General features: G+C 36.7%; 1 protein-coding gene across 10 annotated transcripts in view; it reads left to right on the forward strand.

The window, feature by feature from the left end:
- The window catches only part of PPM1B (protein phosphatase, Mg2+/Mn2+ dependent 1B), a 62,348-nt gene extending 36,908 nt beyond the window's left edge, over positions 1–25,440 (forward strand). For 5 of the 10 annotated variants that reach the window (XM_056356878.1, XM_056356879.1, XM_056356877.1 and 2 more), the window contains 5 exons: positions 701–1,564; positions 3,488–3,605; positions 11,726–11,837; positions 15,855–15,912; positions 21,739–22,772. In XM_056356878.1, the coding sequence (XP_056212853.1) occupies positions 719–1,564; positions 3,488–3,605; positions 11,726–11,837; positions 15,855–15,912; positions 21,739–22,044 (1,440 nt within the window). In that variant the 5' untranslated portion in view covers positions 701–718 and the 3' untranslated portion in view covers positions 22,045–22,772. Of the gene's footprint in view, positions 1–697; positions 1,565–3,487; positions 3,606–11,725; positions 11,838–15,854; positions 15,913–21,738; positions 22,773–23,611 lie in introns of those variants that run through there. The other 5 variants (XM_056356885.1, XM_056356884.1, XM_056356883.1 and 2 more) reach the window with 2 other exon arrangements.
- The last annotated feature ends 249 nt before the right edge of the window (positions 25,441–25,689 follow it).

Consider the following 25,689-nt stretch of genomic DNA (forward strand, 5'->3'; position numbering starts at 1 on the left):
GCGTCTTTGAACTTAAAATTACATATAAGGACATGAATGTCTTTTAGGGATGGTAGAAATGTGAATATTGTTTTACAAAGAACTAAGTAGAATTTAAGAGAATCTTGTGAAAAGTTGTCTTGGATCGAAGGGGAATTTGCTACCTTGTTTCCTTTGGCAAATGGTCTGCATTCCCCTATTGTCACTTTTGCCATGCTTTACAAGAATACAGAAGTAGCACAGTATGTGCAAAGCTAGTGAGGCCAGTCAGTTCTAATTTATGAAGTATTATCTTTTCATGCCACAATAGAACTGGAAAGAGAATAGGAATGGTAGAGTTGTTACTTTTCCAGCATGAATTAGTTTATGCAGAGAATGAGAAAATTGGCAGGGTGGCAAAATTAACTGCCCTGCCTTCGTATGTAGAGCCTTTAATTTTGATGCGATAGCTCTTTAAAAGACACAACACCCCTCAAAAAAACCCCAAACACAACAAACAAACAAAAACAACCTCAAACCCAAACCACTAAAAATTCAAGCAGGGATCTGTAAGTTCATACTTCATTCATGTTACTACTTTTTTCTCCTGTTATAGTTGTTGATTTTTGCACATGTGCATACTTTATTACTTGTTTTGTAAAGAAGAAACACAGGAAAATGAGAACAAAGCTTATATAGAGTGGTGGTTTTATAAATGAGACTTTTCTTCTCTGTTTTCCAGATTCAATATTGCATAAACATGGGTGCATTTTTGGATAAACCAAAAACTGAAAAACATAATGCTCATGGTGCAGGGAATGGCTTGCGTTATGGCCTCAGCAGTATGCAGGGATGGAGAGTGGAAATGGAAGATGCTCACACAGCTGTTGTAGGTATTCCCCATGGCTTAGAGGATTGGTCCTTTTTTGCTGTCTATGATGGTCACGCAGGATCTCGTGTTGCAAATTATTGCTCCACGCACTTACTAGAACACATCACTAACAACGAAGACTTTAGGGCGACAGAAAAACCTGGATCTGCTCTTGAACCTTCAGTGGAAAATGTCAAGAGTGGAATCAGAACTGGCTTTTTGAAAATTGATGAGTATATGCGCAATTTCTCAGACCTCAGAAATGGGATGGACAGAAGTGGCTCAACAGCAGTGGGAGTTATGATTTCACCTGAGCATGTATACTTTATCAATTGTGGTGATTCACGTGCTGTTCTCTATAGGAATGGACAAGTCTGTTTTTCAACACAGGATCACAAACCTTGCAACCCAAGGGAGAAGGAGCGAATCCAGAATGCAGGAGGCAGTGTAATGATTCAGCGTGTTAATGGTTCATTGGCAGTTTCTCGAGCTCTGGGGGACTATGACTACAAATGTGTTGACGGTAAAGGCCCTACAGAACAACTTGTTTCTCCAGAGCCTGAGGTTTGTGAAATTTTAAGGGCAGAAGAAGATGAGTTTATCATCTTGGCTTGTGATGGAATCTGGGATGTAATGAGCAATGAAGAGCTCTGTGAATTTGTTAAGTCTAGACTTGAAGTATCAGATGACCTGGAAAAAGTGTGCAATTGGGTAGTGGACACTTGTTTACATAAGGTATGTAACTGTTTTCCCCAAGCAGCTGTTCTAAAATGATCTGTTGAGATGGGTACAGTGTTAAGAGAAGTTCCTGGCCTAGTTTTCCCCTTCTCCCTCTCTGTTCCCTCAAACTTCTGCACCCATTTGCAGATATATCCTTGCTGAAGAATATACAGCCTCATTCTTTGTCCCTGGAGAGGTAATAGCGATTGCAAAAACAAAGTTTTATTATTTTCTCAAATAATGCTTGTATATGGTTCTAGCTCTAAACTTTGTTTCCAAATACAGAATTTGTAAAATGAATAAATTCTGTGCAAGGTATTCTGGTTTTTTTGAAGTTGAGCACTGTTTGTATCGTTTGCATAAAACCAGCATTTGCACCATCTCCTCTTCAAGGTATGCTATGGTTTGTCTGTCCTCTGAAGTGGTGTCCTCAGCTTATTGTTGCTTAGATGGAGAAGCACTACTTCAGCGTCTGAGCTTGCTTCCACTCCTCAAATTTAGAGTTTTTTCAGAGCAATACAGGTTGGTCTACAAATGTTTCATAGGTATACCATTTCCAGTATTCCCTAAAAAGTACAGCTCCTACTAGTGCAAATAGTTCCCTCATTAGGCCACAGACAAAAACATGGAGTTTTGAGGAAAATAATAAAATCAGAGTTCTTAATACTAAAGGGTAAGTAATTTTTTTCAAAATGGGGTTGTATTCCAGCATATACCATATGCTGTATGATTGGTTTAAATGCCATAGCTTTTCTGACCTCGCACTTAAACAGCCTTGTTTAAAGGCTGATCACTGTAATATACTTTCAGTAAAACTTGACTCCTGACCTCGTGTTTCTTTTACGAAGTTAGATCCCGAATCTGTGCAGTTTGTAATGATATCATAATGTTGTCACCTGTCTTCAGGATGTGAATTGTACCACATCATATTAACTGCTGTAAACGATAGTTGTCCCCATATGCTTGGTATGAAAAGGAATGTAGAATAACTCCTGAGCATTTCTGAAGGAATTCACTCTAAAGTCAGATTCCTTCTCTTAATTTCTTCAGGAGAAGGAGTTGTTGTTTCAGATGATAGGAGCCATCCAGTAGGTTGGGTTTACACAGAAACAATGTACAGTGACTGATGGCACTTAACTTCTTTTTTTTTTTTTTTTTTTTGGTAGTATATTAAGGTCTTGATTTCAAACCAGGAATTTAGATTATGGTTCTGCTGGATCTCCTTGTAAGAGACTTAGGCACTATGTTCTTAAATTTGGCTGTGGATTGTAATTTTGAAAATAAAATATGAGCAGGAAAGTGGTATCAGAGCTTAGTAGTGAAGAAAGTGGCATTAGAATTAGTACCTAAAAAAGCCATTGCCTGATACTCATGAGCACATGATAGTCTGTAAGATCATCTTGGCCGTATTAAATGAACTCATATTTTGTACTTTTTTTCAAAGTGTGATGTACGACACAGGTGCATTCTGATAAACAGACTTGTAATGAATGTAATGTCTTACATGAATGCTCTCAAACCGAAATAAATTAGTAGCTAGAGCTAGCTATTCTAGTAGTCAATAAGTATTCTGCATTTCATTTTGCATGAGTTGTTTTTAACTTGGCTTAATTTGTCATGTAATGTCATGTTACATGACTCCATTTTCTGACCTGTTTTCTTGATACTGTATTTCAATGGTTGATATGTAAGTCAGTCCATTAAATATATTAAATGTTTAGACTTAATGTACAATAAAAAAATCAGTAAAATTAACTTGAGTAGTTTAGTTGGGAAACTTAGAGGTTCTTATTAATCAAAATACAGTTTTATTGCAAGGTTTCCTTTTTCACAGGTATATCTATAGTAGTGTATTTGGAACAAGTAAAAATGTGACTAGGATAGAAAAATGGAAAGAAGTCTTAAGATCATAACTGTTCTTTTTTCTTTGTCATATAGGGGAGTCGTGATAACATGAGTATTGTACTAGTTTGCTTTTCAAATGCTCCTAAGGTCTCAGATGAAGCAGTGAAAAAAGATGCAGAGTTGGATAAGTACTTGGAATCACGGGTTGAAGGTAAGAAATCCATTTTCTTAACTAGAAATGCTGTGATAACCTACTTCAGCATGAAAACAAAACCCCTGAAATCCATCATGCCACTGTATGTTGGGTCAAATTCAGGCCTGATTGTGACTTCAGATTTTTGTGTCAAGAAAATTTTTTTAAGCCATGTGGTTAGTTTATCTTGGTATTCCACAAGCATTCTCTCATATTGAGCTTTAGGTTTTTACTTCTGTCTTTACAGGTCAAAATGCAACCACTGGCCTTGCAGAATGTTACATCAACTAAGTAAATTGTGGTATTGCTAATATCTTGCTTATAAAGTATTAAAAGGGATACTTGTTCCTTTTTTGTGAAAGTTTTTGACAAAGAAAAAGCTCTACTGGGTTTTCGTGAAGGGACAACTTATTAAATTATCCAAGCTTTTTTAACTGCTTCTGTTTAACATAGCTGTGAGTTATTTCTCACACTGACAGCCTTTTAAAAATGTACTTTTGTGAAAACTTAAGAGTATAAATGATAAAAATACCTATGAATGCAAGAGCCTTAAGTCATCCTTCTGGGTTCTGAGTGGTTAGCAACTGTGTGTGTATGTGTGACTAAAAACCATATAATCATCTAGAACTTTCATGGAGGATTAAATGTAATTCCTAACCAGCTTCATTTAGTGACTCGTTTTATAACTCTTCACTTAAGAAGTTGCATTCAATCTTTTGGTTCCCTTAAGCAGAAACAGTTAAAGGAAGGTTAGTTTGAAGAATGGAAGGCTTGCCACTGTATATTCATTCCTTTTCTGCAGTGCTCCTAAGGTCAGAAAAACTGATGTTTGGAATGGGCTTTCAAACTGTTGCTTCTAATTTAAAATCTTTTATGAATGATTAAGGCTGTTCGAAGGTCTGATTTACAGCTATATGTAGTAGCCTCCTCTTTAGTCTTCTCAATTATTCCAGTGGTTCAGATAGAGCTCAGTTTTGGTAGAATTGACTGAAGTTCAGGGTTGATACTGAAAGTTTGCCTTTTTTATGAGATTCTTATGTTGGCACAGGTTTTTGCAGAAACAGCCCAGGCAAGAAAAGAACTGAGTTCTTGGAACAGTTTGTCTTGCTGTTACAAATGTTGCTGGAATAATACCATGAAGTAGCATCCTTGGAGAGAAGTAGTCATCAGAGGTTTTGAAAGCCTTTTTGCCATGATTCTTTAAACTTCCATAATCTCATCAGAAGAGTACTGAAGCACTGTCACCCGCTCATGGCAATGCAGTTTATTAACCCATTTGTTGAAGCTATCAGTTATAGCAACAGTATTCAAGGAAGGAGAGGGTGTACTGAAGAGAAAGCTGGCTGATATAACTTGTACCCTTTCTTGTTCCAGGCCTGGACTAGAATATTCTGATCGTTGTCACTAGATCCAGGTTTAACTGTGATTTCATGAAGAGGTGGTCCCTTTGTAGACTGAGTCATTTAGCCGCCTTAGATGTTTCTGTCCCAGGTGATAAGACCAGTGGTTTAGCTTTATACTGTAGTATTGCTCTCCTGATGGTACTTGTCTGTGTTCATATTGAAAAATGTGGTGTTGGCAGTCTACAGGACTGTTCAGCAGAATTCCATGAAAGTAACTTTAAATTTGGGTGCCAAGAAGTTGGGACTTTGCAGGTCAGAATCGGTGTGAAACCACCATCTTGAGACTCTTAATGAGGTCTCAATGACATAAACCACAGCTTTGGCTGCCGACCGCTAAAGCTTTTTATTTTTTAAATGAACGAAGGTGTGACTGAGCAAATATTCTCAACATGGATCTGGAAACTTTTACATGTCCATGGCGTGTATAATCTGTAAAGATAAAATATTTAAATTTCCTTTCTTATGAATGTTTCATGAGAATTACTAATACAGGACTCTTGCACTATCACGCAGGAGATAGAGGCCACTTCTGTTTTTCTTGTCGGTTCGGTTTATTTGAATAAGACACCCACTGGCTTTTTAACATGCTGTAATGGATACTGAAAAGTCTGATGGGACATGCTTTTATTAGCATGTAGCTTTTATTAGAAAGTAGTTCATATCCAAATAAGTAACGTTAGGTATATGAGAAATAATCTGGCACAGCAGGTCTGAGATCAGGAATCTTCTGAGAGTACACAACTGAAAATCTCACAGCTAACCATTCGTAACTTCTTAACACTAATTCAGTGTGAAATGCACCAGTGATGTGGAAATGTACATGCTGCTGCTGCAGCCTGGTTGCTGCGGACAGCTTAGTTTTGCCACTTCAGGATCAAAAATTCTCAAACGTATTTTCATGGTAGAAATCACACTGTAGATACTGTATCATTTAATTTTTTTAGTTGTGTGGAACAGCTGCAAAAATCACTCATGTTCTTTGTATAGCTTTTCAAATTGCACTCTTACTTAACCAAATGAGGTAAATGTAGAAATGTTTTTGTGTTTGCTCAATGTCCCAGTAATCAGACAGTTGATGTAACAAACCTTCATTTTTAAATACACATGAGAAGGCCTTCAGGCCATGATACAAGTTCTCTGTGAAAGTGCTGCTCTTCTGTATGGTGCCTTTCCCTCTTAAGTGGGATCTAAATTAAAATGGCTTGCCTGTTTGTAGTTTCTGTTGAGATTAGAGAGCGCTAATGGTCACTTCATATGCTAACTCTAGGCATGTTTCTCACTGGTTGGCTTACTGCCCAGCCTTCCTAGATGACAGTAGTTAAGATAAATACCTATTATCTTCCTGTGTCTGAGTACATGAGCTGTTAATGGGCTCTGGGAGAGAGCCAGGAGCAGTTACCTTCACTGATAGCAGTCAGGTGTGCACGCGGTGGTTACTTGTTAGTATTCCCAGCTTCTTGGTGGCTTGTCTCTCAATTAGCAGATAGGTGAAAAATATATGGAACTGCGGTGTATTTTATTGCTTTCATAAGTGAATGTGAAGAAGATTAATAGACACTCTGATCAGAAGTTATTTGACAGCTTTCCTATTAACTGAGAATGAGGTAGGAGGTAGTAACAATGCAGTGTTGTAGCATAATTGAGTTACTACTTTAACCTATCAAAATAACTCAGCAGAAATGTATTTTACCTATATTGTCATATTTAACAAATACTACATGCACTTAAAGTGAAGAGTTTGCAGTCTGAACTGATGCAGAGCCATTTGGACTCAAAATGTTAACTGAATTGCTCCAGAGAAATTAATTGCTTCAAAGCTTGGACTCGTGTTTCTTCAGCACTTCTTGATTATTTTTTTTTTTTCCCTGCATGAGTTCCCAGTGTCATTCCATGTTCTGCTAATTGGACAGGATACAAGGCATTTAAATGTCAAGCATTTAGCAAGGAATGAGAGTTAGCATGTTAGAGGAAATGCTGTCAAGAAGTGGAGAAAATAAAGGAAACAGACTCCAAAAGAACTTGAAATATTTACTTTTTCTCTAATAAATTTTTGCATTCATAATTCCAAGAAACTGTCATTTTGACTCTGTTTCCTTAATTTAAAAAAAAGAATAAAATACTGGACTATAATTTTTACCTTACATTAGTCTTGAGTGTTACTAGTTCAGGAATGATACAGAGAAGCTTTAACAAGTGTTTCGAACCACTAAGCAGCATGGGGAGGATTGTTTGGGAAGATGCTGGATTCTTCCAATCCATAAGTATTTCTGCACACTACTTAAGGTTTAGTTTAAAAAAGAAGGGAAGAGTATGATCTCGGGTGTTGGAGTAGTACAGAAAAGTTTGGGAAGGTGGTAACATCTTTTTGATCAGGAAAGGACAACTGCGATAATCGGTTTTGCGTTCATCTGTAGACTTGTGTAGTCTGGAAAGCAGTTTGTAGAAGCGCTGTGCCTGAAAGGTGTTTAAACTGCCCTTAATTCTAAAAACTTCGCCTGGTAGATAAGTTGTGATGTTGATAATACGGATTTGATCATCTCTTCCAGTTATCTTCAAAAGACAGGATTTGTATTTCTTTAGATGTATTCTGAATGTAATTTACATATTAGGATAGTAGTCTTCAGGGAAGTGTATTGGTTATAGTTTGTAGTTCTGATGTGTTTTGAAGCTCTGAACATTGTAAGCTAGGCAGCTAAGTCCGAGAATCTCTGTTCAGTTACAGCAAGTAATTATATGTAGTGAGAATTTGTAGCAGATTTACTAATGTTTAAAATAGCATGCTAGATGATTTTTCCTTTCAAAAGGGAAATACTGGACTTCGCACAGAATAATTTAACATGAACAACAATGGGTTTTTTTATTTGTTAAAAAATTAACAGCTCAAAAGTTACGTGCAGTTGGTTGATAGCCAATAACAATTTTATTTATACCTGTAGAAATAACATTGTGAAAAAAATCAGCTTGTCTTAGAACTGCTAAGTTGGAAAGATGGAGATGTCAAAAATACAGTGTATGAGTTCTTGGATAATCTCATCTTTCAGTAAGTGACTAATTTAAATCAAGGCAACGTTGGCACTTAGTATAAAATCCTGTGGGACTTCCTGAAGCAATTTTGGTTAGACCAGTGGTATTTGTTCTTAATGAAAGTACACTGTTCAACATAGAATCTTTTCTCTGTTCTCTTGTGGACCTTGAATTTCAAACTGACTGGACTAACCCATCCAACTTTTCAGACAACAGGTTTTTTTCACTGCTGTGCTTGGGCATTTTAAGCTCTGGCTTGGAGAGGAAGGCATTGTTTGAGGCAGGCTTTTGTTTGTTTTAAAATCTGTGTTCAAGAGCAGTTTAATACTTACACTTGTAATATTTGTAGTCTGTCTTTGTACGTTCCTAAGTAGAATGCTGAGATCCTGTGTATTTGTGCAGTGAGTTGAGTTAGTAGTTTCATAAGATATTTCCAGAGTTAAGAGAATTATTATTTTAGTACCAAAACACAGTTTTTGTTTTAACAGAGTTATTAAAAAACAAACTCAGCAAGTGATAGTTTACAGAGATTTTTAGTGGAAGAACTGTATACCAAAGCTCTTTTGCTAGTTTGGGTCTTGAGGTTGATGGGATGTGTATAACTGCATTCCAAAGCTGCCAGTTCAAGAGCATTATGAAATAGGTACGATGCTGTAGTCAGTAACTTGTGATTGAGTCATTTATGATGGTGAGAGCACAGCCATGCTTCTGTTTTGAGTCACTTAATTGGTTAATTTCCAAAGTAGTGCAGGTGTGTTGGACAGTAGTCAAGTTATGCTAGGTCAGTCTTTTCTTACTGCCGCTTTCAAAAGCTACTTTCTGTTTTCAGTTTTTCTTTGGTTTTTTAGAGGTCTGGAGCTTGGCCACAGGAAGAGAAGACTAGGCACAGTAGGCAATTCAGTTCTGTGATATGTTTCAGTTTATTTGAAAGCGTATCAGACTAGCAGTTAAAAAAAACCAAAAACACAACCAACACCCACCCCCTACCCCCACCCCCCCCAAAAAAAAAAACAAACACAAAAAAACCAAAACCAAAACTCAACTAGCACCCCCAATCATAAATAGGGGCATATGTTCTTTATAGGCTTAAACAGTCTTTGTAGAAGATGAATACTTGGTTATAGTTGGTTGGTGCATTTACATATATGCAATATATACTGTGTATAAAACTGATGTGTCATAATCTTATAGCTGGAAATCAAAGGAGCACAGAAAACTGGAATACAGAAAACTTGTAATGCTGTCTGGTTGGGAGCTTGCATTTTATGAAATTGAAATAAAAATTTGTCTGAATTTTCAGAATGTTTACCTTGGAGTTATATGTTAGGCTTTCAGTGAAAAGTATTTCAGGAATTAAGTAGTAGGCTTTGTAGTGGACTTCAGGGATTTGCATATGTGATGATATCAGGAAATAATTCTTTAAGTGGTTGAATTACATTAGCAATCCAGATGTAAAAGTTTCTGCAATTGTGGTGTTGCACATTCAGGGAAAATCTAATTGCAGAGTTATTCTTAGTACAGAGATAAAGGTGAAAACCTTGTAAATGCCTATAAATCTGTTTCTGAAAACATTTGGTTTCTTTCTCTAGTGGCCTTTGTCAAACAAATCCACAGTGTGTATCTGCTAACTGATGTGTAACGAATAAAGGTCATGCTTGGTCATTTGCTTTATTCTCGGATTTTCTATTAGGAAGCTTTTTTTCTTTTGAAGAGAAAGGGACATGTTCTGGATGATGTTATTCACGCTAATATCAGGAGAAATAAAAGGAGATAGTCAGTTCCACTAGAATTCCTGACTTGACACCACCTAGAAATGGCGAGAAGATGCTCGTGGTTCATTTCAGCACTCCCTGAGAAGCGGCTATACCATAAAGTAAAAGTTTCCAGTACCAAGAAGTATACAACAATCCTTAGTTGTGATTGCTTTAATTTCCTTTTAAGAAGATATAAAAATCTTACACTTGCATTAGTATTTAGTGATTGCTTACTTCTGTAGTCTATCTTACAAATTTTTACTATTCATCTACTTTTAGTATGTACAGAACCAGGTGTGCTCTTGTATAAAGAGCAGCGTATGCATAGGGCACGTTTCCTATCAGATGTGACTCAGCACAATTATAGTGGTACACTCTACTTCTAACTAGGTAGAACTGCACAAAAGGACACAGTGTAGACAAGGACTTGTGGCTGATTTGTGTGAACGTGTATGGAAGAAATGATCAAAATCCTAAGACTCAAGTGTACATGCTCAGCTGTCATTTCCTTTGCTAGCCATGAGTCATTCTTCATGGATGGATGATAGTTTTGTGGAAGAATGTTAAATTGTTTCTAGTACTAGTATACCTAGTTTACTCACTGCAGAGATACGATGCTGACTTAAAGTTGGGGCTTAGAAGCATAGTGCCTTATTTGTTACAGGGTAGTAAAGCTATTTTAATAGTAGAATTGCTTTTTGGGGGCTTTCCGACAGATCTCCCTGATACAGAGTCAGCAAATACCTTGCAAGCACTTTGGGTTTAGTAGTCCTGAGAGAAGCCTGCGTATCACTTGCTGTTTAGGTAAGTGATAGGTCAAGAGAGGTTTAAATACCAGGAAACTTGGGATGCAGTGTTTAAAGTAGGTAGGTGATGTGCTTTACTAACTTAAGAAGCTTCAATTGTAGCTGCTTCTGGCTTTAGTTGCAGGCTCCAAATCAGACATCCAGAATATAATCAATTGATGTAAAAAATTCAGTCATTTATCTTTACATACAAACTGACTGAAGGTTTTTTTCAGGATGTTATTTGAGAGGATTCCTTCTTAATTCTCTTGTTCTGAGGCTCAAAGAATTTTTTACCTTGAACAATGTCTACAGGAAATGGCATTTCATTCCTTAATGTAGTTGCTTTTCAGGAAAAAAATAATGTGACGTGTATACAACTACTGTTTGTAGATAACTTGGTGAACCTTTTTCTGCCATGGTAGTAGGTGAATGACTAGAGGCTGAGGAGTGGAAGCTGGTATTTTTATGCCTGTGTGAATGTATTTGCAGCTCTTATGCTTTTGCCTTATAGCAGCTTTGATGAATAAGAACATGTGAAGACTGACTTCAGTTTAGGCAGTCCTTTTCCAAGGCAGAACTTGGTAGCACTGGACTTGTGTGATACTTAGGCTTTGAAAATGGAATACCGTATTATTATTTGTTGTTAGGTCTATAGTCTGTTTTGGCCACTTGAGTGATAATGGGCCATTATATGTTCCTCTTCATTGCATGATGCTCTTGGTGTTTATGTACTGGAGATTCAGGCCTTTTGAGAATACAAGGTGTTACTCACAATGACTGAATTCCTGGGAAGCATTTTCTTTATGGCATGTAATTTCTGAGTATGCGTTGCAATGCAATGGAGAGGTAACAAACAGGCTCCCAGCTGTCCTCTTTTTGAAGGTGAACAGGCTGCTGTCTCCAGGGTATTTCATCCCGTCCACAGGCTGCTTCTGAGTTTCTCTGAGAGAGGATAGCTAGAAGCAAAATGGAGGGACAGGCTATGGGTTTAGATAGTTCTGTTCTACCGTACAAAGACTGTTTACCTAAAAGGTAAAGACTGTTTTCCTGTTTACATGTAACTTTTTCATAATGTCTCTGTTAAAGTGATATCATTTTGTATTTTAGTGTCTTAAGGAATGGGTGGTATTAATTCAGTAATCTAAGGACTTCTTCTGTTTTTAAAATAGAAATTATGGAAAAATCGGGTGAAGAAGGAATGCCTGATCTTGCTCATGTTATTCGTATTTTAACTGCGGAGAATATCCCTAATTTACCACCAGGAGGTGGCTTAGCTGGCAAGTGAGTACAGTATTGGAATTTCTTGAATTGTGTAGTTCACTGAAACAAATACTTCTAAATAAATGTTTTAAGGCTTTCTTATTGTAATAGCTATACTCGAAGAAAAAATGTTTTTTGTATTTCAAGCTAGTTTACTTTTTGTACTACATGAATGTTTGTGAGACTGTTCCCATTCCAGAATGGTGAGGGGAAACAGATTTATCATCTTCTGGTACATAACGTACTAATTTACTATTTCCATATGGCCAGTTTAAAAAGAAAAAAAAAGTTTGTCTTGGCTTTTTACTGCTTTACGTTTGTTAAGAACTATCAATAATGTAACCAGAATATCAAAATATCAGCTCAATTTTCCTGATGTCATGTTCCTTCCACCGTGTAGTGTCTATTATAAGTTTGGGTCAATGCTTGTTTGTTCAGCAAACATTCTCAAAGGAAAATTGTTTTTCTTTGCTTAGTCTTAAACTGAATGTTAAATAAGCAAGAATATTATACTAGGATATGCCCTTTAAAACTTAATTGGAATAAACCTTCAAAATTTGGTTTTCTGGGGAGACTAATGGTGATGTTCTAAAAACATTTATTTTAAGGATTTTCATTAACAGAATTTAGGCTCGCATAAACAGTTCATATAGAATTCCCCAAACAATGGGACCCATTATTGCTCCCTGGCTTAGGTCATGTTGATTCTGAAATCTTTGTATTTTTCAAAATATGAAGTCTTATCCTCTGAACGTTTGTGTATATGTGTATTTTTATTGCATGCACTTATTAATGAGCGCTGTTTGCCGTGATTATTTTTTTTTCTAGCCTTGAAAATTACCTGTATGTTCTGGGCCTCTTTCTCCATTTGTGCATTCTAGGCATTCAGAGAAGTTGTGGTGTGCCTATTCTTCTTAGTGCCTCCCAACTGCTGAATGAGTTGGTGTGTTTTGCTGTTTTGTTCGTTAATAATTGCATCATGTACTGCTTTATTATTCTGGAACCTTTGCATATAAATCCTGTTTTAATTTATTGTGACCCAGGTTACATTTTTATTGGGCTTAGGTTTAGAATTTGCCCTTCGATGCTTTTCTCTCCATTTTGACTTTCAAAAGTCCTGTCTTACAGAAAACTGACTTCAGGACGTGTACCTGCAGCTTCTTTTAAGGGAATATCATACAGTATTCAGTAATCTTTTTTTTGTTTGTTTTGTTTTGTCCTTCAAACTTGGGACAGAGACAGGCGGTGATATATTTTAGTTAACTTTACTTGCAGGATGGAGCTCCTGAATGGAAGTTTTGAAACAGTACAACTATACAACCCAAAACCACATACCATGTAACTTAAGACTTTTGACCTAGCAAAAGAGCATTCTTTGTCTTGAGATCCTTATCCTTTGATGTTACAAGGACATGAAGAATTCACACTTTGTCCTTCTGTTTGAACTCCAAGTCCTGTCTCACAGGTTGCAGGAAGAGTTTGTTTGTGCACCAGTTGCAGGTGCTCCTGGGTACTAGTATGTCCGAGCTGGAGAAATACCATGTTGTGTTACCTGGACTAGAGTATGTTTGCATACCTTAGGAACCTTAAAGTAGCTCTGCTTCTACTGGTCTTGTATGCTTACTTCAAACATCTCGCGTGTGTAGAAGTCCCTACTGGCTTGTTCTTCGAGACTGGAGATCCAAAGGTGTCAACTCTGCTGCAGGCACTTAATGGTGGTGTCTTATCCTTTAAAATCTTATTCTTCAAAGGCTGGCTTCTGTTTGACGCTGATCCCCCACTAACTTCAAATGCTGCCAAAAGAATGGTCACTGGTCGCTGAAGAAAACAAAAGTCCTGAGCCACTGTGTCACTTGGGCATTAATACTTGCACTGAACATCTTGCTCCTGAGTTTTCCCGTGAAAGGAAGGCATGGATAAATACACCACTTGAAGAAAGAAAAGTCAATTGAAAAGGCAGAGAAATTCCCCAGGGCCCGAGTTGTAAGTCTGATTTAAACCCTCTGCAATGGCTGGCTGTTGCTCTATGGCAGCCTTGCTTGAACTGTCTAGGTGTTTTCTATTACATTGGTGTGAGGTGCCATTGCTCTCTGCAGTACAGACATTTGGTCAAAATCATGCCATTCCACCATCAATAAATGTGGGACAAAATGGAGAAAACATTTTCCGGTGTCTGCAAAAAGATTATTTCTTTTCGCTAGGAAAATCTTCCATCAGTGCTGATGTATTCCATACTAGTTCAGCTGTGCATCTCTTCTAGATTTCTTCGTAAAGCATTGACTTTAACTGATAGGCCCTTGGAGAAGTTGTTCTTCAGAGGACTTCTGATATCAGACATAAATTAATAGCGACACTTTCAAAAATTAATTCGGAACTTCCTTCTGGGAGCTCATTCAGACACAACCCAAAACCTTTGTGTGTGAACAAGTACAAACTACTTAACACGGGTGTCTTGAGGCCTCAAGTTCTCAGGTGTATCTGTTGTGCCTGCCTTCTTGTCTGGGTGTGGTATGTCTTGATTAAATGCCAATTTCATCATTGATGTATATTGCTTTTGAACACATGATAGCACAATGTCTTTTCGTTCTTCGGTGTTGCAGGTTAGTAGTTGTCATGAGATCTGAAGCACTATCCCTTGCATTCACTGGTCCGCAAATCCTCTCCCGGAGCTCTGAGTATTTTAGTAGGTACTATTTTAAATGCAGGATCATGGCTGGAACAATATTTTCTGATTCTGGACACTAGATTATGAGACTACCTGATTTATTGCTTTGTCTCAGAAGTGGCCACACTTGCAATATTCCATTCAAAAACTGCACTCTTCTGATTTGAATATGCTTTTGCTTCCATGGTGTGAATGTTAAGAGCCTCATCATACTGGACCGGACCAAGGATTGTTCTAGTTTTGTGTCTTCTCCACAGGACAGTTGAATGTAGATGCCTAGGGAAGAATATAAAACTTCCCCTATCAGTATTATTTTTGTTTTCAGCTTCTTACAGCTGAGGTGCTTCCTGATCTTGAGATAGTTTGTGATTAGTGACTTTAAAAGTTTTCTTCCATGAAGTTAAATATATTCAGAAGGAGCCTCATGAAACTTTTAGCATCCCTAATATTCTGGGGCAGATGGTTCTGTTGCATCAAGAGTCATCAATATGTATTTGTGAGACATTTGCTGCTGTCTTTAATCTGATGCCCTTGTGCTCTTTGTTTGGAAGAGTCAACAGTTGGTTGACGTTCTGTAAGGCATCATTTGTATATATAATCTTGGCTGTTTCCAGACTTCAGGGTCTTAGTTCATGTAGCAGTTTTTTTTGTTGAAGCTATCCATAACTTTGATCATATTTATCTGAACGTTCCCCAGTTCTTAGTGCAAGGTGAAGATGTAGGGACGTAACTTTTTTTTTCTTCTCAGAAGTCTATTTGTACCATGGGTTTTATTTTTTAAAAAAGCTTTTTGTGCTTATTTTGCCTGCCTGTGAAGGTGTGGCCTTAGATGGCACTACCAGAAAAAAGTCTAGCTAGTGGTATTTAGGTTTTAATTTCTTCAATGTGAATAGACACCGGACAACGCACCTCAGAGGTTTGTGTACTCTGGGCACCACGCTTCAAAAGTTCTTAGGCAAGTAGTAACCTGTATCCCAACTGTCTTCAAGTTCTACATCCAGAAATAAAGCAAGAAAACCAGCAAACCTGAAGAATTTTGTTATAGTAAGCAAAATACAGATTTAACCATTATCTTGGCAAAATCTGATTGTGCGGCTGGAACTTCCAAAGGTGTAAAGAGGTAGACTGTGGGGAGATAAAAAAATGTTTTGCCACGCTTAATCTTTACGAAACCTGATGTACTGCAAAATCCCAAACATCATATTGAAAGGGAATAGACACTGAGAGTGGTCTTCATCTTTTTTTAAGAGGCAGGTTAAAGGCAAAATTCTTTAAACGCTTTGAAACTATTACTGTGCTCAGACCTTTTTAAGTTCTCAATGTTTTGAAATACTTTGTGCTAAATTTTTTTACAACTTCTCCTTTTTTTTTAGGCGTAATATTATTGAAGCTGTGTATAGTAGGCTGAATCCACACAGAGAGAATGAGGGGGTAAGTTCCCATTTCGATTGCTACACCTCTTTATTAATGAGAACATCAAAGTAGTGTCAAACATGAAGCAAAAATGTACATCACTGCTAATGAAGTGTTATAAACACGAAAAAATATTGTAGCATACAGTTCATTTTGACCTTGTTTTGGATGGATCTGATGCAGAATTTCATCCTCAAAAAGACAGCAAGCTGTCGCCCAATTCTGAAAGACTTTTCAAACATTTAATTGACTACTGCTTTGTCAGTCAAACCTGTGAGGCAACAGTGCAGCATTTTTATAAATTATAGTTTATTATTGTCAAAAATTATGGTCAGCATATCAATTACTTAACTAGCTGTGATGTTTATTGACCAGAAATATAGTCCAAGAACGGAAAGCATGCTTCTTGTTGTCTTCTGTAAGTGTGGAAGACCTTGGTACACTGAATTTAAAAGATAACAAGAATAATATTGACTACCTTTTTAGAGTTTACACTACCTTTGAATATCCTATGTGCCGTGGTCTAAGGCAAGTGTGAAGTGACTTTAGTTTACCTCAGTTCTGATTCCTAAAATGACATACATTCTTCTGCTCAGTTCCTAATAAGCTGGATTTAAAATAGTATGTTAAAACTATCATTTACTATAACTTTAAACCTGATAGGTGGTTCTTTAGCATAAAGAGTAGTAACTGGTGTTTATATCAAATGTGGCTAGATATTTTTTTTTAAACAAGTTTTTGGAAATCTTAAAAACTAACAAGCATAACTGCTAGTATTTTGTGAACTAATCTGTGAAGGTACAATTCATCTTCTAGTAAATCCTTTGACATTTTTGCTCTTCTGAGATGGCTACAAGGTCCTTAGGTAGTCATTAGAATAAATGGTGTTGGGGAGATGTCAACTTTTACTTTAAATACATTGAAATGATGAGTTGTGCGCCTTGAGATTGTGACTATGGCCACATTTGTTTTTCCCACTCTCATCTTCTCTTGACTACCTACATTTGATTTATTCTCTTAAATTGGAAAGCTTGTGTAGGTGGAAGGGACCACTGTTCTGTTAAGAGATTTCTTCTCTATTTGTATATTTAACTTTTTTATTTTTTAGGATTTGTTGTTTGTTTGTTTGTTTTTTAGTTTGTAAGTGATGAGTGTACATTCTTGATTTAACTTTCAACAAATTGTGCGACACTACCCCCAAAACAAGCTAGACAAAAGTGTCCTCTTTTCAGCTTCTTTAGCCCTTCAGGAAACTCTGCACCTCTATTAGCCTGCTACTACTTTTCATGTTTAGCCGTAGTTTTGTTCCTGCTTTTGGGGTAAAGTTACTGGTGAAAGTGGTTTATTTGAAAATTGTAGCATAGGTTTTGTAAGTTGTTTGGTCATTTTTTTTAAGAGAAAAAAATTTATCTAATGGTAACTTTTTAGAAATACCATGTGCCATAGTTGCACTTATGACGCATCTTTTCGAAGTCCTAATTTACTTTCAATAGTCATACAAGCTTGCTGAAAATTCTAACATACAGCAGCCTTTTGGGTATTGGCTACTTCCAAGAAATTTCTGTATGTCATCCATTATAATTTAATAAAACAAAGTAACTGAACTAAATATGCAAGTTACTCGTATAAGAATATAGTTGTAACCCTTACTACCATTAATAGTTTTGACCTTTATGGCTATTAGAATCCCTGGGTAGTTGTTTCGAGTCCTTTTAATTTGGCTTCTTTAATAGATGTGAGCCGTATACTCCACTCTACCAATAGAAGGCAAAGTTTACAAAAGTATTTAATGCAAATGTTGGTAATGATTTGAATGATGTGTTTGAAGTACACTGGATTAAAATTTAGTTTGATCTTGTGGCAAGATGTCATTTCCCAGTCAGTACCTTTGCTTTCCATCCTAAGCGATTCTCACGCAGAGCAGTGAGAGAGAAGGATGTGCCACTGGGTGAAGGTTGCAATTCCTGTTTGCACTTTCTCAGCAAGCAGGAATTGTTATCTTACTGTTCTTTAAGTGGATTGATGTTTATTAATTTAATTGGAATCACATCTCTGAGGTGATGAGAACATGACTTCCTTGCTAGTTTTACTTGGTTCCAAGTATGTATGTGGTGATCTCTTAGTCTTTTGAACTGCATACTCTAGTGGTTGGGGGGATGGGGAGGTGGGGTGAAATGGCAGGAAGGTGTTCAGTTACTCAACATCAGACTCTCCACAATGTCTACACACTGTGATAATGTTGCTACACATCTCGCATTTAAACAGGAAGCAAAGGTAGGAAGGAAACATACCAATGATGACATTTCCAAGTGAGCCTGAAATCTAACTAATAATGCCCCTATTTAAACTAGTGTGACGCAAGAGCGGGTCTTCATATGAAAAATTAGGAGCTACAGACACAGGTGCTGAGTCTGCAGAGAACAACGGTGCACGTATGCTGTTAGAGCGTGGGCACAGTGCAGAATGCTGCTGTTGCTAACTGGAAAATCTGCCTGTGACAGTCATTTCTATCTGATGATTTTGTATAAGGCTAGAACCACTCTTTTTACCTTGACAAGTTAATAATGTAATTGGTTACTAAAATATTAATGCACGTGAGTAACAATTTTGAAAAACACCAAAACCCACAAAAACTACCCAAACCAAACAGATTTAACACTTGCCATTGAGAATTACTTCCTCCTGAAGAATATACTTTTTAGTATTGAGCAATCTAAGCTAGTTACCCTGAGTTAGTGTGAACTGGATAATAATAGGTTTGTAAGTAAGTTCTTAGTATATAAGTCAGCCCAAGGTGGTATCTTCTTCTAGATCACAGTCCTGAGTAAAAACAAAGCTCAAGATGTCAGGTAGTGTTCTGCTTGGATTTTATAATTTTTTTTGGTCATCCAAGCTGGTGATTGTAGAGTAACTTCCAATTCTTCACGTGTGTGTTCTGAGAATCCTTAACATACAGCCTAAATAAGGAGTTGTTATGTAGAGAGTGAGAAGTGAAAGATTCCTTACTACAGTAGTGTTCAGAGATCACTAGTGTGGCTTCAGCATATAGCAGTCATATGTTGTGGTGGTTTGATTTTGGGTTTGTTTGGTTTTTTTGAAGTATCTCAGTAGAGTGTGAGTATTTTGTAAATCCAGGGCTGGAGAGAGCCCTGCTTTGGGCTCACAGAGAACAACATTGCCAGTGTTTGAGCAGAGAGACTTCTGCTGAAGATGTTGTGGCTTGTGCGTTTAGAAGTGCAAGTAAAATCATAGAAATCTTACGTATTGGAACCTGGTGCTTTCAGATCTTTAAAGAGAATTTAAAAGAACTTCTTCATAGCTAAATAGTTGCTACCACTAATGTTCCAATACCACTGAGTTGTTGTTCTAATTAACATGTTAAAATATTACTCTTTCTTTAATGGCTCTGCTTCTTCAACCATTCTTTTTAATGTGTTCCGAAGACTAGGAGGGTACTCTGCAGTTAGGCTACTTGGGTCTACATGTATCCTCAAACACAGGGAACGATGTTAAGGTTACAGTGGCTGTGTTAATAGTTTCAATGGTATTTGTTTAAAACTGTGTTTTGAGTGTCGTGTTTGAAACCAGTCATGTAGCTAAATCAAATATGTGATTAAGGGCTGCTACAGATAATTTAAAAAATGTAAATGGACAAAATTCTTACACCCTTGAACATTGTAAATCCTGTTCCTAATATGTAGTAGCCCTTTTTATATATATAATTTAACAGAGCAGAACTTCTGTAAAAATCGTGAATGCTCGTGTTCAATGTAGCGAGCCCAAACTTACTCTTGTTTTTATGCTCAGTAGCGCTGAGGTGAATTAGAACATGAAGGAAGACAAAAGTTAACTTGCACAGTAATCATAGTTTTCAGGGACCTGTTCTAGCCACACATCCTTAGAGAGAAATCTGTTATAGTGTACATGTAGTGTGTAGTATATGAGGCGGTTTCTGTCTCACTGTTGTTTGTGGTGTTTCTTGTCTGCTAGCACTGAGGGAGACGGGGGAAGCAGAAAATAGCCTGCCATCAAACCTGGTACAAAGCAGGGTGTGAGTTTGAGTATCAGATGCTAACACCACTGTTACTTTGACTCCTACTAGCATTTGAATTGTTTAGGAGTCAGGGCTGCTATGATATTGCTTATTGCCTTTACGCTGCAGTGTTGCACGGCAGCAAAACTATTCACTTCAGTCTGCCAAAAAGAATTTTTAAAAATCTAAGTTTTGTGAAATGTGGAGATTCAGGCTGTATGTTTGCTAATGTCAGCTTCGGAGCAAAACTGATAGGATGGAGGAATGGTTTGGTTGGGTTTTTTTTGTCAAAACTTCTAAGAGATAGGATACACCTGTAGCCTTATCTTGATACCCTGAGTTTTCACTGACTTTGTGCTCATGAGGCATTAAACCAGTCCCATGTCTTACATTAACGCTACCTTCTTTAACTTGCTTCCCCTCACTGGGCCCTTGAAGAGCTCTCTGAATCTGAAAATGCTAGTACATGGGGGTCAAAACATCTCAGACTAAGACCAGAAAACCACAGTGGAAGTAGTATCTGTCTAAGCAATAGAGTAAGCTTAGAGGGATATTATTATATGTAGTAACATTCATTTTTGTGCTAAAATTGTCCCCTTTTTAACTTAAACTGTGCTATTGAGTCTTGGGGCTTCTATTCAAGAAAAATTACAACATCCAAAATCTTACTGAACCCAAGATACTGTCTTAATACTGCTACTAAGCTTGTAAATGAGTGACTGCAGTACTTGTAGCTTGTGAAGCTTTTGGACTGGATGACAATTAAATGAGGTCAGCATGAGAACAAGGCAGTCTGGATTTTGCCTCTAATGTATTGCAAAATCTGCCAGCTTCCAGAGATACAGTTCCATTTGTCTGGCTTGGTAACTTACTAGATATTAATAATTAAAATGTACTATTCCCTTAAAGCAGCAGTTCTCCTTTAGCACTTTGAAAGTTAAAATACCTAGTACCAGTGTCAGAGCACTAACAGATGTGTGAGTCTTGTCACATAAAAAAACACCCAACAAACCCCCATTTTTTTTCAGCTGGAGGCTTGTGGCGAAATAGTTGTTTGCAGAGTTGACCTTCATTTCTTAATCGGCGCTGCTTACTTGATTTTGTGCTGTAGGTTGTTAGATTTGACTTTAAATAACTGTTTTAGCTATTAATTTTTCTAGGCAATACACATATCTGCCAAAAATAGCATCTCATGTTTTTCAAACACCGCCGCTCCTGGTGCTGATAGGTAGCTGCTAGTTTCTTTTACGGCAGCATCATGCATGCAAAAATCAGGGGTTGTTTTCTAAAACACTCTGAGCGTTTATTTTGATGTGATGCTTCAGTTAAATTGCTAGCAGTAGAGTTATCCATTCTCCTTAAGTTTTTCATGGAACTGTGTTGCTATTGGTTGTGCAGAAATTCACAACGAAGTATGTTGATCTGATGGCTAAAGAAGCGTAAATTTCAAATTTTCACTGACAGCTGACCAAAGTTGTGGGGAATATCAGCTATGTTCATCAAAAGACAATTTGAATCAAGATGAAGTTAATGGGAAGTACCATGTTGACACTGGCAGGCTCATAATAAATTGAAATTATTAAAGATGCTGTTTGAATAGATACCATTTCTTAAATCTTTATGTTGTATTAAGTAGACAAAGATGGATGATACTTTTCTAAGATGTATGTTGCTAATAAGGTCTTTTATATTAAAATAGAGCAAAGCTGATGTTTTCTCAATCAGGAAAAATGTTTTTTTTTTTTAAATGTCGTTAGAAAATATTCTAGTTTAATTACTGATTTTTTTGGGGTCTTGAATCTTAAAAAAAGGACCCTGGCGATGCCGAGGAAAGTGGAACGCAGGGAAAATTGGTGGAAGCGCTCAGGCAAATGAGAATTAATCATAGGGGGAACTACCGCCACCTGCTGGAAGAGATGCTGACTAGTTACAGGCTAGCTAAGATGCAGGGAGAAGAGTGCACTGCTGAATCAGCTGCAGCATCTACTTCAGATACTCTTGCTGGACCCAGTGACCCCGTACCAGACACCCACACAGAATCTGGGAATCTCCTTGCTGAAATACAGAGCTCAAACGAAGATTCAGGGATGAATGAGATGAGTGAGAAACAGACATAATGTTTTACATAGCGGATTTAACGCTTCGCTTCACTTGGCATATTTTCCTTTGTTTATATCTCAACATTTGTCACATCTATCCTAAAGTCTGTTTGGTTTTACTTCAGTTATTTGTACAGATTGTTTATACAAAGCTCTTTCTTCCTTAGAAGTTCAACTACTGTAGTGTATTATAGTAATTGCATCTTATGTTGTGTAGCAAGCAGTTCATTTCCCATTTGAGATTGATTTCTTTTTTAATCCTGTGACACCAACAATAGGAATCTAACATGCTAATGCAAAAATAAATTTTCAAATCTTTTCTTTTAAGAACATTTAAAAATAGTAATCCTGATGGTATATGTTTGCTAATTGTAAAGTAATTCACATCTTAATTGTATCTTTTGTGCAAATTGAATTATAAAAAACTTTCAGTCTTTTTTGTTCCCCAGCATCTTTTACTGCATGTTTGTATTTGAATTGTGTATAGTTTATATTACAACTAAGTTACAAAAGCTATTACATTTCAGGTTGTCACTTAATCTTCATGAAACGTGTTTGATTTTTTCCAATTTAGATTGTATCCACTGTTCATCATAAATATAATTTTTTCTAGATGACTGTATTATTACTTCCCAGGTTGTAGCATAACTTATATCCAGAAATGAAAATGTACTTAGATTTAGTACCTAGTGTCAAGTTCTAAGAATTTGTGTTTAAGTGAAAATAAAGAATATGCTGTGGAATAATGTCTCTATGCATATTGACTCTTTTAAGCTTTCTTTGAAATGCTACCATTCTGACATGGCTTGAAACTTTTCATAGCTTCTGATAATAACTCAAGATGTTCATTCGTTTCTACAAATATTTCAGTAACTTTGGGTTTGTCACATTGACTATAATGTTCTATTTGGGCAACATTTCTCAAGATCAAGTTCAACATCAGCCATATAAATAAATAAATAACCTGGCTATTCTGCCTAAGTTTACTTCCTACCAAATCTTTTCTGTGTCTTTTGGTGTAGACCCGTGGATGTGTACGTGCATTTGGGTAGATCAGTAATAATACTGGGAATTCACAGCGGTGGTAACTAATCTGCTCATAAGTTAAATATTGAATTCTTGTATCAGTGGTCAGTTCGTAATATCACACTTGCAGGAAGATATCTTTGTTCAGAATAGGTACAAATTTCACTGCCTTAACAAAAAAGAGCTTTTGGGAATTTCTTGCAGACCAGGAATACCTGAAGAGCCCAATTCCTTAGTATTTTTCAGCTATTTTTAAGTAGTCCGTAGATGTATTGGTATCTATTGATAGCTATGATTTAGTACAATTTTAGCTAATACTTGTTTTTAAGTCTGTGCTATAGTAGCTTTACTGGATTCGTGTTTTATAAAAGTAAATTCCCTCATGAAGTTGAAGAACAGAGAATGTTTGTGGGTGGAAGTGGGCAAGTATGGAAAAAAGGAATATGTAGCCTGTCCTAAAGCTTGTATTCTTAATTATACCACTGCAATCCAAAGTGCAACAAAAATGTTTTCATTTGTATTGGTGAGTAGTAATATTTCTCCTCTTCTTTTCCTGTAGGGTGCTGGAGATCTAGAAGATCCGTGGTAGCCTTACAAATCTACTAAAATGCTTTTGATTCTGAAAGGGGGAAAAAAACTTTTAATCTGTTTTCTTCAATACAAGGGAAAAATTCTGGTGGATTTCCAACATTTTGTGAAATGGGCAGAAAGATATTAGAATTTTCCATCATTTGTTCATTTTTGTGTTTTCTGATCTTGCCACTCTTAGCATTGCCTGTACTACAGTATTTTTACCAGCCTCAGGCATACTGATTACATCTGTAATGAACTTTGGCCCTAAGGAAGGAAGGAGTGATTCTCTCAGCAGATTGGTGTAATGTACCTGAGGTACGTGGGATCGTAGGTGTACTCTGAAGATACACTGTGGCGAAATGAAACGTGCAACACGCAAGCATGAGAGAGTACAAGTAATTGAGACATTACTTATTTCACTTTAACGAGTTGGAAGGCTTTGCAGCTCTGTGGCTTGGAAGTAATTTCAATTGGGCAATACGCTATCAGATGTGTGTTTTGTTTTTTGTTTTTGTTTTTTTTTTAATTTTCCAGTTTTACCTGTATTACCAGACCGTTAGGTTTCCCTGCGGTGTCCAAATTGTGATACGTTGCCTACTGCTTGCTTGAAGATAAGTGTATTTGGCAATAATATATGAAGATTCTAGGCATCTAAAAACAGTAAGAATTTTACGCATGTGTACAACACACCCTTAAACTCTTGCTAGAGAAAATCTTTACAAACCAAACTGATGAATTTATAGTTAGTAGTGACTTGCTTTGACATCTCTCACAGCTGCAGGTTTTTTAAAAAATGCTGAAATTTTGCCTTTATTATAATGTAAATTGTGATTATTTTTTTGTTCTATATGTGGTTTTCTATAGTTTTTTGATTTTTTTTCAGCTTAAAATACGGACAGAAGTCTTGTGTAATATGGGTATAATTTTTAATTGTTTGCATTATTTTCAAAGTTCAAATTATCACTTTGAGATTACTATAAATACACTTAAAATTATCTATTTTAAATTAAGAAAATATTAGAGATATTTTCATGGGTTCAACGACCTTTCATTTTATAAGCAATGGGCATGGTACAGAGTGGCTGTCATGTAAGGTACTTGAAGATTCTTAGTTTAATTCTATTTTTGCAATAACCTTGACTTTTTTCTGACTTCTTTGAGTTGTGCATGTAATGAGTCCAGTAAATGCTGAAAACGGGGAAGAGTAAAGTATTTATCTAAAATAAAAGCTATTGGGGAGGGGAAACAATGAATGTATCCATCTGTACATGATTTACATGCTGTGGATGCCTTGTAAACATTTTCCTATTTGTTTAAACTGTGTTTCAGCGAGGATGTAATTGCCCTTGTGTGTAGTTTTAAGCTAATGACAGTCATCAACTGGTTTTGTGTGAAATGGAATTCATGGTGTTTTTCTGTAACTTTATCCCCATGGTGAGTCTGTAAAAACCACATGCTCTTTCATACTGGTGCCGAAGGCCAGCTTTCCCAATCATTTTGATTCACTGTGTATCTGATTTTTTTGGTCTAGAGAGGATTATTGCCACAGTATATTTTATTTATTCATTAGATTTTAGCCTTGTAAGTTAAAGTGTTCTAAATGATGATGTTAACAGGTATTTGTCCCTTTACTGGTTTTTTTGGGGTTGTTAAAAGATAGGGAATGAAGAATGCAAAATGGTTTATTGTTCAGACTGTCCGCTCTGGTCCAACCCTGTACTGATAGTACCTTCCCAGTATGATATTGTGATGTTTCATACAATACAGTGAACATAACCAACTTGTTATCTTCAATAAAGGATTGCTAAAACAGTGTGATATGCTTTATATTTTCTTGAGAGGGATTTTTCAGGATGGTGCAGGTGTTCTGTATACAAAGGTAACCAAATAGGATTTATGAGGTGTCTTAGTGATGGATTTGTGTGTGTTCTATAGCGAATGCAGCATTGTCACAATAAGCCAGAAGTCTCAAAGTGGGCTTCTCTGTGAGACAGAAGAGCACAAACAACATTTAGAGTTACTAGGGCAAATCCATCCCCAGTTCAGCTGGGATGAGTCTTATTC

This window comes from Falco biarmicus, chromosome 12 (assembly GCF_023638135.1).
Source record: "Falco biarmicus isolate bFalBia1 chromosome 12, bFalBia1.pri, whole genome shotgun sequence".
NCBI classification, from domain to species: Eukaryota; Metazoa; Chordata; class Aves; order Falconiformes; family Falconidae; genus Falco; species Falco biarmicus.